At 63.1% G+C, this 13,273-nt stretch overlaps 2 protein-coding genes across 5 annotated transcripts in view; one reads left to right on the forward strand and one right to left on the reverse strand.

The window, feature by feature from the left end:
- The window catches only part of GSE1 (Gse1 coiled-coil protein), a 103,902-nt gene that overhangs the window by 60,821 nt on the left and 29,808 nt on the right, over positions 1-13,273 (reverse strand). For all 4 annotated transcript variants that reach the window (XM_051805708.1, XM_051805710.1, XM_051805712.1 and 1 more), the window contains exon 2: positions 7,149-7,299. In XM_051805708.1, coding sequence (XP_051661668.1) covers positions 7,149-7,299 — 151 coding nt within the window. The remainder of the gene's footprint in view (positions 1-7,148; positions 7,300-13,273) is intronic.
- MAP1LC3B (microtubule associated protein 1 light chain 3 beta) overlaps positions 4,442-13,273 on the forward strand; it is a 155,554-nt gene continuing 146,722 nt past the window's right edge. The window contains exon 1 of the mRNA XM_051805768.1: positions 4,442-4,445. The gene's annotated coding sequence lies outside the window, so the exon portion shown is untranslated. The remainder of the gene's footprint in view (positions 4,446-13,273) is intronic.

The following is a 13,273-nucleotide window of genomic DNA, read 5'->3' on the forward strand; positions in this document are numbered from 1 at the left end:
CTGTGCCAACTTTTCCACCGCCGCTACGTCCCGTGCGAGGCGGGGACGGCATCACAGGGGGCACGGCCGCGGCAAGGAACAGTTAAACGGGGCCCCCGCCCGCACAGGGCGTGCGGCAACAGGCACCGTCGCACCCTCCCCGAAACACCTGCTACCGCCGCGCTGGCACGGGGCGAGCGCCCGGGGCGGGCGCAGGAGCGGCGGCGGCGGGGAGCGCGCCAGGGCCCGCAGCAAGAAGCGGCATGTCTGCGCTTGGCAGCACAACAGAGAGCAGGTGACAAGCGCGCCGGCGGTCGCTTTATTACAGGAAGCGAGCACGCAAGCATCTGACGCCGCGCTGCCCGGAGAAAAAATAAACCCACCCACCCCCCCCATTAACAATCCCTCCTCGGGCGCGGGAGAGGGGCCCCTGCATGCTGGGGGTGCCCCGCTGCAAAATAACGCCCCAGTGGCATCGCAGCTTGCCAGCCACCCTCCCCACCCCCCCCACGCATCACTCCCAAGGCCAAGCAAATCCCAAGGGAGTAAAATTATGTCTGTGTGTGCACAAACATTTTTCCTCGGCAAACACTCCCCGAGACAACAAAATCAGCCGCCCCTGCGCCGGTTCCCGCGCCGCCCCGCTCCTCTGACCCAGCAATTAGAGGCAGGCATTAATATTTAAATATTGCCAGCTCGGGAGAAGGGAAATCAAATAAAACACGCCGGCGTGCCGCCAGCGCATCAAGTCCCGCTCCATCAGCCTCAAACCGGGTGCATGGAGGCAGTGGGGGGTGCTGTGCCACACCACTGGGGACACCGGGGTATCAATGGCACGAGGGGAACCCCCTTTCTGGACCAAGTCAGGGTGAGCAAGGAGGTGGTGAGTAAATGGTGATGCTCCTGCCAGCTCAGCGAGGTCTCTTCAAAGGGACCCTTAACCCCATGCTGGCCATGCTTTGGGGGTACATGGGGCTCCCCACTCTCTCCCATCCATAAAGCACCCGCCTGCAGGGTGCTATAGGGGGGACACGCATTCAGGCTGTGCCCCCCCCGAGAGTCACCCTCCGGTCCCGCGGGTGCTCAGAGGCGGCGTTGGCCCAGCAAAGAGGATTTACTGCTCAACGCAAGGGGCTTTAGAGGCAATAACTTTCCCTCCTCTTGACTTAAATGGATTTGAAACTTCAAAAAGGATCGAGGGGGCAGGCTGCCAAGCGGCCGCCCCCAAGGCCTGACCCCGCGGGTGCTGGGGGGAGGGTCATGGGGGGGCTGCGAGCCGAGCCAGGGCCAACGGCCGCGGCAGATAAGGGGTTGTGGGGGCCCAGGAGGCCCCACGATAAGGCAGCCGCCGTTAACAGGCGCGGGAGGGCTGGGGCGCTTCCTCCCACCCCGCGGTGCAACCGCCGGTGGGCACCGGGGTGCCAGGGCGGAGGGACAGGGGTGGCCCCATGGCCGGGCAGCCAGGGTAGCCGAGGCACGAGGCACAGCAAGGGCTACTTCAAGGGCAATCCCCCTGGCAGCCTGCCCAGGCAGCCGCTGTCTGCCAAGCCCTGTCCCAGCTGGCCCTTCACGGGGTTTGGCGGGGCTGCCCTGTGGCTCCCGGGACCCCTGGGGGGCACCCAGCACCTGAGCATCGCCAGCACATGGGGGTCCCCGTCGGGTGTCCCCACTGGGACGCGATGGCAGAGGCAGAGGCCATCTGCCCCTACCCACGGTGAGGCCAAACTCCAGGGCTGGCACCAGCACCAGGGCTCAGGGACAGAGGTGTGACCCATGGCACTGTGCCCCCAGTGTGGTGGGGGGAGGACCACTGCCTCCCACATGGCTGGCACAGGCACAAACCCCCCAGGAACATCTGCCCCCAGGCCTCAACCTCCCACAGGCCAGACACCAGGGTGAGGGGCAGTGCTGGGGGAAAGGACTAAGGGGCCAGAAGAACAAACAGGAGAGCACAGATTAAAACTAATGCCCCTTCCTCGAGCTGCCCCCCAGCCTGCAGCCTGTACCAGCCACTGGCATGTCAAGAAGCGATAAACTGTCCTGCGTCCTTTGGCACCCCCCCTGTACCCCCGGGCATCCTGGCCCCCCGCCAAAGCAACCGTCTTCTCCTCTGCAGCTCCCTGCCCTGCAGCCAACACACACACACACACACACAAACACACAGACACGCTCTCGCACTCGCACCCAACCCCCTCCACCACCCAAAAAAGGCCCCGTGCGTCCCACAGTCGTGCGTGCACACACGAGCACAGGCACAGCGGGACATGCATGCACAGGCACACCCGGTGTGCACCCAGCGAGGGGGGTGAGCACACTCAGCACACCCCTCTTGACATCCTTGGGTTGTGCAACACACATACACATGTGTGCACAGCCACATACATGTGTGTCCCCCCCACGCACACTGACCCCCCCCTCAGCCCCGCAGGAGCCGCTGGCCTTGGCTGGCCAGCCCTGCCACACCGCCGTCACTGTCACACCCAACACCTCCCCAGCAGGTTACACAAACAGGCTGCCAGGCACACACGCAGCCGGGCGCACGCTCCCCTCGCTCACACCCACAAACCACACGGGCTCACCCCGGTGCTCGCACGCGCACGCGCGCCCTTGCAGGAAGAGGCACTGGCTTCCCGCTGCCTTTTCCCTCCATTAACTCCCTCCACGGATCCCACTCATGGCCCAAAGGGCACCCATGCGGCGCCCAGCTCAGCCCCGTGCCCCCTGCCCTGGCTCATTGCAGGAGGAGGAGGAGGATAAAGAGAGCATGGCACTCCCCCTGCTGCTCCAAGCGCTGGCAATGGGCCCTTGGGGACAGGCCACCAATGGGGCATCTGAATGACAGATGCCACTGACTGGGGACTGGCACTGATGCGACCACACAAAGCAGTTGCTTGGACTCGGCACAACACAGGGCACGGGCACTGGCATGGCACGGTGAGCCGGCGGGCCCCAGGGCGAAGGGCACAGCAGGCAGCACAGGCAGGGCTGGAAGAGCCAGGATGGAGTAGGGCAATAAACACAGCGGCAGGCGAGACACTGGGGCCGTGGCATCACCCTGACACAGGGTGCGGTGCCTCGGCTCCCGGCGTCAGGCTGCAGGGCTCAATCAGCAGCACAGTCCCTCCCCAGCGCCGGCAATCCTGGATGTCCAGAAACATGGATAGACAGGAATGGTGCATGGGTAAACTAAGGCACGGCCCCACACAGCACCCTGTGTGCCTGGATCAGGACACGTACAGGCAGCCAGGCAAGAAGGGCCAAGGTTGGTGCCACCAGTCGCGGCCCCGCACACCCTTGTGCCCTGCCAGCCATGAGAAATGACCCCAAGGGTCTCTGTGCCAATGTGGGTCACAGGGACTGAACGCCTTGGATGACACCGGACCCTGAGCCTGCAGTACTCAGTGCATCTCATCTCCCCACAACATCCCCCAGCTGGATCCCCAACTCCAGAGCCACCTCCACCTTCCACATCATGGGGTCTCTCAAGGCCAGGGCGACCTCTTGTCCACCACACCACAGGGTGCCTGAAGCGCAGGGTGATCTCTGTCCCCCAGATGATGGGTTACCCCAACCCCATGGCAACCTCCACCCCTCACACAATAGGGTCCTCCAAGCCAAAGGTGACCTCCATCCCCCCCAACACGAGGTCCTCAGCCTTAGGGTAATCTCCATCCCCCAAACAACAGTGTCCCCTCAAGCCCAGGGTGACTGCCACCCCCTATGTCATGGGGTCTTCCAACTCTGGGGTGACCTCAGTCCCCACAGGATCGGGTCCCCCAACTCAAGGTGATCTCCATCCCCCACATCACAGGGACCCCCAATCCTAGGCAACCTCTGTCCTACACACCACAGGGTCTCTTAACCCAGGGTGACCTTGGTCTCCCACACCATGGGTTCCTCCAGACCCAGGGTGTTCTCTGTTTCCTGCACAACAGGGTCCCCCAGCTCCCGGGTGACCTCCATCCCTGACACCATGGGTGCCCCCAGACCCAAGGTGACATCTGCCCCTTATATCACAGGGTCCCCCAACTCGAGAGTGACCTCCATTTACCAAACAACAGTCTCCTCAAATCCCTGGGTGACTTCCACCCCCTATACCATGGGGTTCCCCAACCCCAGGGTGACCTCCGTCCCCCACACCACCGTCTCTCTCAGCCCCAGGGTGACCTCTGTCCCCAATGCCATGGGGTCCCCCGACCTCAGGGTGACCTCCATCCCCCAGACCAGACCCCCCGACAGAGGAGCTGGGGGGAATCAGCGGGTGGCAGGGTCACACCAAGCCCATCCCACCCCTCCAGCACAACCCCCACCCGGGGGGGGGGAGTTCCCTTTCCCCTCCTCCCCACGGCGCTGCTGGGGGGGCACCGGGGGGGGTGTCACTCACCCGCGGGCCGCGCCGTCCAGCGGGGGCTGCGCTCCTCCATGGGCAGCGGCGGAGGGAGCGGAGCCGAGCCGTGCCGAGCCGAGCCGTGCCGAGCCTTCCCCCGCCGCTTCCTGCTTCCCTCGGCGCCCGCCCGCCGCCCCGGGAGCCGCACGGCTGGAGCGTGACTCACCGGGGGCCGGGCCGGGCAGGGCAGGGCGGCGGGGGCGGGCGCGGCGGGCACCGCGAGCGAGGCAAAGGGGGTCCCTGAACGGGGATGCTGGGCAGGGAGGGACAGACCCCTCGGACCTCTCGGGACCACCCCCCGGGACAACCCCCCAATGCACCGGGGATGGGGGATCCCCCACGGGGAGGAGATTGGGGGGGGGGGGGGCTCGTGGGGGTTCCCCTCCCTCCTCAGCATCCCAAGAATTAGGGTGATGGGGAGTAACAGCCCTGACCCCAGAGCACAGGTGTCCCCCTCCCAGAATGCAGAGATCAAGGGGGGCAAGAAGTCTGAGGTGGCATCCTGCCCTCTGACCCCCAACCCCAAAACTACTTGGAACCCCAAACAGGCTCTGGGATGCCCCGGATCTCAGGGGTGCCAGCCCAGCCCATCACAGTGAGCACTCAGGGTGGTCCTGAGTCCAGACCCTGTGGAGATAAGGGGTGTTCCCACAACAGCCCCCTCAGTGTGCCCCAATGCCCTGTTCATCCCCTGCCCTGGGTGCAGGAGTGGGGACAGCACTGTCCCTCTGAGGTGGGGAAGGTGGTGGTCACCCCTGTGCCATCCCACTGTCACCCTGAGGGCTCTGCCTGCACCTGGGCTTTGGGGCACCAGTGACACGAGTAGGGTGGGGCTCAGCCCACTCACATGTGGAGGAAGTTGCCCATCATTCACCAGCCACAGGTCGGCTCCACGAGCCTGTCAGGCTCGGCTGGCTCAGCCAGGCTGGACCCCCACCTCCCCTGGGCAGGAGAGAGGCTTCAGCAAGGAACCTCATCCTGGCACTGCCAGCTATGAACTGGCATCTCCACGGGAGGAGATGCAAACCACGACAGGGACACCCGGCCATCCCCAAACAAACTGCCACGCTACCAGCACACCCACCCAAATCCCTTCCCGGCTCACCCTCACCTCTTTGCCCCCTCCATCATCCTCCTCTTCCTCCAACAGGCCCCACGCTGGTGCTGCCGCAGCGCCGGTGCTGCCCGACACCCTCCCCAGCCCTCCTCGTGCTTTTCCCCCCCTCTCTGTCTCCCTTTTCCCGTTCTATTTTAAATTTTTATTGCATTCTTTTTAAAGAATACAGAGGAACAAATGCCCTTATCAGCAATTCTCACAAGGTATAAAGAGCCGCTTTTATCTCCTGCCTTTACTAATCTAGAGCGAGCCAATGCCTGTTAATTTTTTAATTTTCCTAGTGAATGCATTTGTGGCTCCGTCAGCATCCATCCGGACACGCACGCAGGATACCCTCCGCATCCCAGCCCAGCCACCCCGACATAGAATTGCCACCGTGCTGGCAGAGCAGTGGCTCATGGTTTGGAAACCACCAAGGGGTTTTGTGCACTGGGAAGTCCTGTGTGTCACATGAGGCTCACCAGGACACCCTGGGATGTGTCACCATCCCCAAGACATGGTGCTACTCTCCGACATGCCAGCCCAACTACACTTGGCCACAGGGAATGCTGACAGAGTAGGTCTCCATCCTAGGCACAGGGACGCATTCCATGCCAAGCCATCCAACTGTCACTATCACCCGCTCTGGCCAAGGTCCCTGTGGGGACATAGGGGGGGGTTGCCCCTGTGTTCCCCCCCTGGAAGGGATGCAGGCTGCCTGCACGCCGGGGTGGGAGCACAGCAGCCGGCCGCGGTGCACAGATGAGATGTGGCAGGCGTGTAACAAGCCATTAGTCACTGTCACCTTTGCCCGGCAGCCACTGGCAGGGTAATAAATCCCGGGCTGACTCCAGCGGGCCCGTTCCAGGCCACGGCTCCCAGCTTGTGTCCACGCCACTGCCGGCTGGGCTGTGAGCAGCTTGTAAATGCATTCCAACCCCCCCGGGGGACATAGCGCCTTGCAGGGTCCCAGACTGGGGCTGAATCCCTATGGGGCTGATTGATGGGTGACATGGGCCACCGCCTTCCTGGGAAGTGTCATTCCTTGGGGACATGGGGGAGCGGGTCACAAACCCCCCACCAAGCAGCCCCCTGGCCCCCAGGCTGCCACTCCCACAACTCCATGTCCACCCCAGCTTCCTGCCCGCTGCACCTTGCGGTTCCCAACTCTTCCCAGCCCAACACCAGGAACCGGCATCGGCAGTTGTTACCGGATCAAAGGAGCCTGGCGTGGCACAGCACAACACGGCACGGCGCGCCCGCCGGGAAGGGCTGGCAAACAAGCTGGTCCAGGGAGGCGGCAGGCGGGAAGCACGCATGATACCTCTCCTAAAAATGCTGCTGCTCCTGACGGACAGGGCGGCCAAGTCCCAGGAGCCGTGGCCTGTCCCAGCCCCGGGGGCTCCCCCAACTCCCCAGCACATCCAGCCCAACGCCATGGCTCTCCCTGGCACCCACGGCCTGACTCACGGCCCCAAGGACAGCAGGCGGGGACTGCGGTGCCACAGGGTCACCTTCCTGGTGGGGCTGTGGGTTTCAGATCCCAGTCCCAGGCCTCTGGGTGTGAGCCTTCACCAGGAGACCCAAGCGGCACATTGGACTGACGGTGCACCCCACGGTGGGGCAGGGGACAGCCCTTGGCCATGGCAGCCTTGTATCCCCCTGGTATCACCCAACATCACCTACTTGTGGCTCCAGCGTCCGCGCCTTCCACATCCAAAGCCGTCCGCTGGCCGATGTCCGGGGCAGCACTGCCCGTCCCTGGGCTCTCCCCGGCCGCCCGGGGCTCGCCGGCCAGAGGCTTGGTGGTGACCGTCTCCAGGGACAAAGAGGACGCCTGGAAGAGAAGGAGGACAGAGACTCAGAGCCTTTCCCTTTCCCGGTTGGAGCACCGCCGTGCGGGGTGGGGGCCACAGGGTGGGGGGGGTTTGGGGCGCACAGACAGAAGATGCTTTTGTTTTCCTGCCGGCCGGTGCACGTGGCCGGCGCGGGAGCCGCACGCCAGCCCGCACCGCGGGGCTACAGCTGGATCCGGCCGATGGCTCCCAGCGCAGCCAGACAAGAAAGGCTGGAGGGGGGGTGAGGACATGAATCAAAGCGGCGTCCCCTCGCCCGCCGGCGGCAGCTGGCCGGTTAGGCAGCTCCCGATTACTCAACCGGGCAGTGTTTACTCGAGATCAACAACCCCTCATCGCCTTCCCTGCCAGGCGGGTGAGGAAAATGTGCTGCTGGGATGGGGAAAACATTCCCGCTGCCCCCCTCGGTCCCCCTCCTTGACCCCCGGTGTCCCCCGGTGCTGCTGTGGCCCCAGGTTTGCTGTAGCTGTCACCCTCCCATGTCAGGCGTGTCCAGGCTCACAGCTTGGGCTGTCACCACTCCTCTTTAGCTTTAATAAAGCAAAATCCAGCAACACTACGGACACCCCAGCACCGCCATGCCGCTCTGGGATAGACACATGGACCACTCAGACCAAGGCCTGAATGGGTCCCCGGGATGCTGTGCTCACCCCGGGGCATGGCGGGATGAGGGTAACCTCCCTCCTGCCACAGGTGGCATCCATAGGGAACACCGTGCTCCTAATTTTGGGACATTAGGGCCACGGCTGCAGCATGGTGAGGATTTGATGTTGATCCCATTTTTCCTGGGATTACTCCCACAAACGTGGACAGCTGAAGCACGATGGTTGTTTTGCTGGGAAGCCCTCAGACTCGATGAGCCACGCACATGAGCGGACATACAAATTTACCGTTTGCTTCCTGGAAAGGTTTAATTTATGGAATCCATATGGCAGCGCCGCACAACCGCGAGTGCTTGGCACATCCCGTGAGTCCTCGAGTGCCACCACGTACCAGCTCCAACTGGCGGGGTGCCACCGGCTGCCCTGGTGATGGCGGGATGCTCTTCTCTTTCCCAATGATTAACAGAAGGTGACTTTCACAGCGGGCAGGGGACAAGCCCAGGGATCAGTTCCCATCCCTGAACGCTTGGTGTGGGCTCCGTGGAGGTGGCAGGGATGTCTCGGGGGGGATGCCGTGCCACCTCTCCTCCTCCTAGGGCAATGCCACAGGCAGCAGCAGGCAGTAATCCCCAACCTGTGGGCATGGGAAAGGGCTGGGGTGCACTTTGATACCTGGAGCAACTAATCATTAATTAGCATTAATCACTCCCTGTCATGCGTCACAGCAGCATTGGGCAAGACGCAGCTGGGAAGACCGAGCCGGGCTGTGGTGGGGAAGGCGGATTTTAGCGGCTGGGCCAAGACTGGCACCCTCCTTTTGCTCCCTGGGGAGCTTCAGCAGCCCCCCAGGTCCCAACCTACACCCCAACCCACCCACCAGCCCCACAGCAGTGGCAGCCCCCACCCCCTCTATTTTCCTGCTGAGAGATGCTGAGATGCAAAAGCACAGGAGATGGGTCCCACCTGCCCAAGGGGAAGCCAGGATCCATCCCCCCCTCACCGCCCATGTCCCCTGGGACCCCCCAGGCTCCAGCATGGAGCACCGGCCGCCTCCTTGCTTTAACTTCACCCGGCGCTATCTGTCAGCAAATCATCCCTGGTTACACAGATAAGGAATAATTGATGCAAAGGAGCCATCTGTTTGCGAACACTGAATATCTGCTCAATTAGGAGGGATCTGTCCACCCAGATAAAGCATGGCAGCAGCCCCTTGGAGGGGGGGCTTTCCTCCCCAGCCACGTCCTCAAAGACTCACCCCCAATTAGAGGTGAGCGGGTTGATTGGGGTGTTAATTTGCTAAGCACCCTGAGGTGCTCGGGAAGAGGCTGGGAGGGAAGGGTGCTCTGCCACCACATGTTGAAATTTGAGGGGAGGGCTGGTAGCCCCCCTGACATGTCCCACTGTGGTGATGCTCAGCTTGTCCTGGCTCTGGGAGATGCTTATCCTGCATCTTCCCAGGGATGGAGACAGGGAATCAGCATCTGCACCTCCCAAATAGTGCTGAGCTGAGGTCGGCCTGCTCATGACATGCATCAAGGGAGCTTGCAAATGGACAGAAGGACTGAAGAATGACTCTGCAACAGCTCACAGGACATCCATGGTGGGGGTCAGGGACACAGGGCACAGCCACAGGCAGCATCCAGGTCAGAGGTAGGTGTGCAGTGAAGTGACATCAATGTGACATCGTTATGTGATGTTATTAACACAGGAAAAATTGAGCTGGCGTGCCGGGCTGTAAGCCAGGGGAGATGGGCAGGAATAGCAGGGCAGCTCCACAAGTGACAGAACCATGGAGAAAAGGCACCAACCAAAGGTGGCAGGGACAACCCCATGGCATGACACTCCTCAACCCACCCCTGTGTGGCATCTGTCCCCATCTACCCCGGCGGGTCCTCAGTATGAAGGTCACGGAAAGCTCAAGAGGGGTCAAAACACAGCTGGTGACCTCAAGGGACAGGCGCAGAGCCACTGACAGACCCCGTGTCACCTATGTCACCTGTGACCCCCACCATCAGCATGGTGTCTCCCAGGCCCCCAGCTTGGTGCCTCGGGCAGGCAGCCAGGAGACACGATGGCACTAAGGGCAGGGAAAGGTGTCCCTGTGTCTGGTGTCCTCACACCTATCCCTCCCTGACAAGGGCACATTCCTTCTGCTCCCAGCGGACTAAATACCTGCTGGGGCACTCAGCTCTCCCCCCAGCTTCAGGATGGCAGTAATGGAACAGGAAAGCAAAAGGAGAGAGATCCGGCACACAGAAGGTCAGGCCAATGCATTTCCTGTGCCTTCAGGACACCCAAAAATGCAGCTTCCCCATTCCACCTCCCCTGTGCCTCGCCTGCCGCCAGGACGGGCTGCAGCGTGCGCAGCAGCAACGCCGCCCACGGGAAATGCCGCCCACGGGAACGCCGCCCACGGGAATGCCGCGGGCACAGCAAAGCCCCCGCTGCATCGCCCCAACCTCCACCCTCCCAGGTGGCAGCACCTCGGAAAACCCCCATGCTTCCAGCAGCCAGAGCACTGGGGGTGGATGCAATCCTGGCACTTGGGCTCTTGGCTGGCATCACCCCGGCAGGGCGGCGGGCACGGAGCCCGGCGAGCACCGGCACAGCTGCACCGGCAATGGGGTTTGGCACAACCTGCGTGCCAGCTCCAGCGAATGAGCAAGGGATGAGGTGAGGAGGATGCTCGGCACAGAGGGGCTGTAAGGCTTGGTGGGGACAAACCCCTGCCATCTCTCATCTACCCCCAGGCCCTGTGAGGCGGCGCTCAGGATAAAAGGTATTTTTGGAGTGTTGAGGGCTATGGGAGTGGGCTTCCCCTGGCTCCCTTTGTCAGTGAGGCCCTGGAGACCACAGCTCCCGCTGGGGCTTTATCACAGTCACAGCAGGCACAGCCCCTGCCGTGTGTTCCCCCAGATGGTTCCAGCTGCTCTTCCCTCCAGGAAGCCTTTGCCCTCCTCATCCTCATCCCAGCTGCCTGAAAACAGAGGGTTTTCCCACAAAAGCAGGCTGGGGTCTCCCTGGAGAGCTGGGGTCCCTGCTGGTGGCATGGCTTGGCCCCAGTGGGCATCCACAGGAGGGGTGGTGGCTGGATCCGTGCATCCCCGCTGTGTTTAAAGTTTCTCAGCCGTGTTTGCTGGCGGAAAGTTGGAACCTGCAATTACAGCAGTGCTAACCCCTCATTAAAATGGGGAGGGGGGAGAAAAAATGGGAAAGAAACAAAAGGCTCCAGAGTGAGACACGGTGCCATTAACCCTTCCCAAGACTGGGATGTGGACCCCCTGGGAAATTATGGAGCCGGAGAGATGGGTTGCAGTGGTGGCAGGTGACACCATGTGCTGGGGGCCAGCCCATGAGCATCACTGCCCACCTGGATCCCCGCTCTGTGTCACGGTGCAGCGGCAATGCTGGCTGTGCCGCGGCGCCCGCGTGGGCATGGCTGCGGCTGTGCCGGAGCCGTTTGTCACGGCAGGGCTGCGGTTCCCGCTCGCTCTCCAGCAGCGACACCGTGACGCCTGCTCCAGGAGCCCACACAATATGTTCGCACTCATCTTGCAGCTGCCCCCAGACAGCCCGAGGTGCCGCGCTCCTCCCCGGCGCGGGGGCCGGTGTGTGCCGGCAGAGCCGCGACGTGCCGGCGAGCCCAGGCGGGAACCAGCAGGGATGGAAGGGGCTGGAGACTGTGGTCAGGCTGGATGCCACATGGGGAGATGATGCTGGAAACAGCACTGGCATGAGCAAGGGATGTACCGGTGGCCCCCCCACGCCTAAGCACCCTGACCCAGGGGCCAGGCTGTGCCACCAGGCAGGGAAAGGCCTGACCGTGACCCCTGTGTGTGACCACAGCCCACCCTGCACCAACCACTGAAGCACCACACTGGGAGCACCTGGAGTGAAGCACATCCCCCTTGGGGACCCCACTCCCAGCAAGGGTTTGACCCTGTGCCCACCCCAGCACAACCACAGCCACTCCCCCCTCCCCCATCTCTGGGGAGCAGTGGATCCCTGTGTCACCCTCCAGCCCCCCCCCCGCGACACCACCTCACCACCGCGGCCGCAGCGGCTCTGACAGCAGCTAACGAGCTGCAGGCAGCAATTTGGGTTATATATAGCCCCAAAGTGACTGCATCTAATTGCTCCAGCACCCACCGGCCCCGCCGCGGGGTCCGGGTGCTGGGCACAGGGGAACGGGGTGGGCGGCACACACTCAGCCCCCTCCCTCGGCTGTCACCCCGTGTGACCCCCCGGGCACCCTGAGGCCGGCGGGGCGTGAGCATCACCCCATCCATGCCGGCCCCAGGGAGCTGGGCTGTTCCCAGCGGCTTTGTGCCGGGCCATAAGCGGCTTTGGCTAAAGCCGCCGTCCCAGCCCGTCCCAGCCAGGGACCCTGCCTAAGGAGCTTTTGTCCCCTCTCATTAAGAGGTTTCGGCTGGGGGGCCACAGGGTGCAGCACCCAGCATCCCCTCTCCGCAGCCTGTGGGCTCCAGCCAGCTGCTCCGGCAGCCCTAGGAGGGAGGGAAGGAGGGAGGGAGGGAGGTGGTCCCTTTGTGGCAGCCCCCATCCCCTCGCAGCAGCTGCCAGGCGAGGCGGCGGGCGCGCAGATGAGGCCGGGGGGGTGGTGTGTGTAGGGGGGTCCCCCGCAGCGGCTCCCCACGCCGGCGGGGCGAGCGGCAGCCCCCGCGTGCAGCCGCCGGCGGGGAGGGGAGCCGGAGCCGAAATTGTTTGCCAGCTTCCTCGAGACGGTACAATGGAGGGCGCGCAGGCGGATCCGGGGTCAGGGGTGAGAGCAGCAATAAGTGGTTTATGCCTTTTGTGAAGAGGCTGAACTGACAGCTCGCTGGATTAACAAAGACGTCCTCTGTTCCCGGGCAGGTCATGTGGAAAGCGCTGCGCCGACCCCTGTCACTTCTTTTTTTTGCAAGAACAGACATTTGTTCGCCAGCGAACAGGGAGGTGATGGAGGGGGAGGCGGGGGGCACACAGCCGCTCGCTCACGGCTTTTCCTCGAGCTCCTTTGGGGCTCTGGGCATAGGGATCAGAGGCTGCTCGCTGCTTCGACAGCCCTGGCCATGCCGTGTCACCTCCCGTGCCTCAGTTTCCCCAGGTTGTGGGATGAGCCGTGGCTGGTGGCAATGCACAAGGCATCAGGGATGCCAAGACCTGATGCTGAGCCCCACATCACCCCACTTCCACAACGAGAGCCCTTCATGCTCACCCCCCATCCCCCCAGGGCCAGGCTGGCTGGGCACGATGGGACACGCTCCCTGCTCAGTGCCGGAGCAATCCCTGTCCCACCATGGGGACACACAGCTCTAGTTTATGTCTGCCAGGCTGGGGAATGTGCCCTCCATCC

The sequence above is a fragment of the Manacus candei genome, unplaced genomic scaffold, assembly GCF_025592945.1.
Source record: "Manacus candei isolate 608988 ecotype Guabito, Panama unplaced genomic scaffold, ASM2559294v1 h1tg000065l, whole genome shotgun sequence".
NCBI classification, from domain to species: domain Eukaryota; kingdom Metazoa; phylum Chordata; class Aves; order Passeriformes; family Pipridae; genus Manacus; species Manacus candei.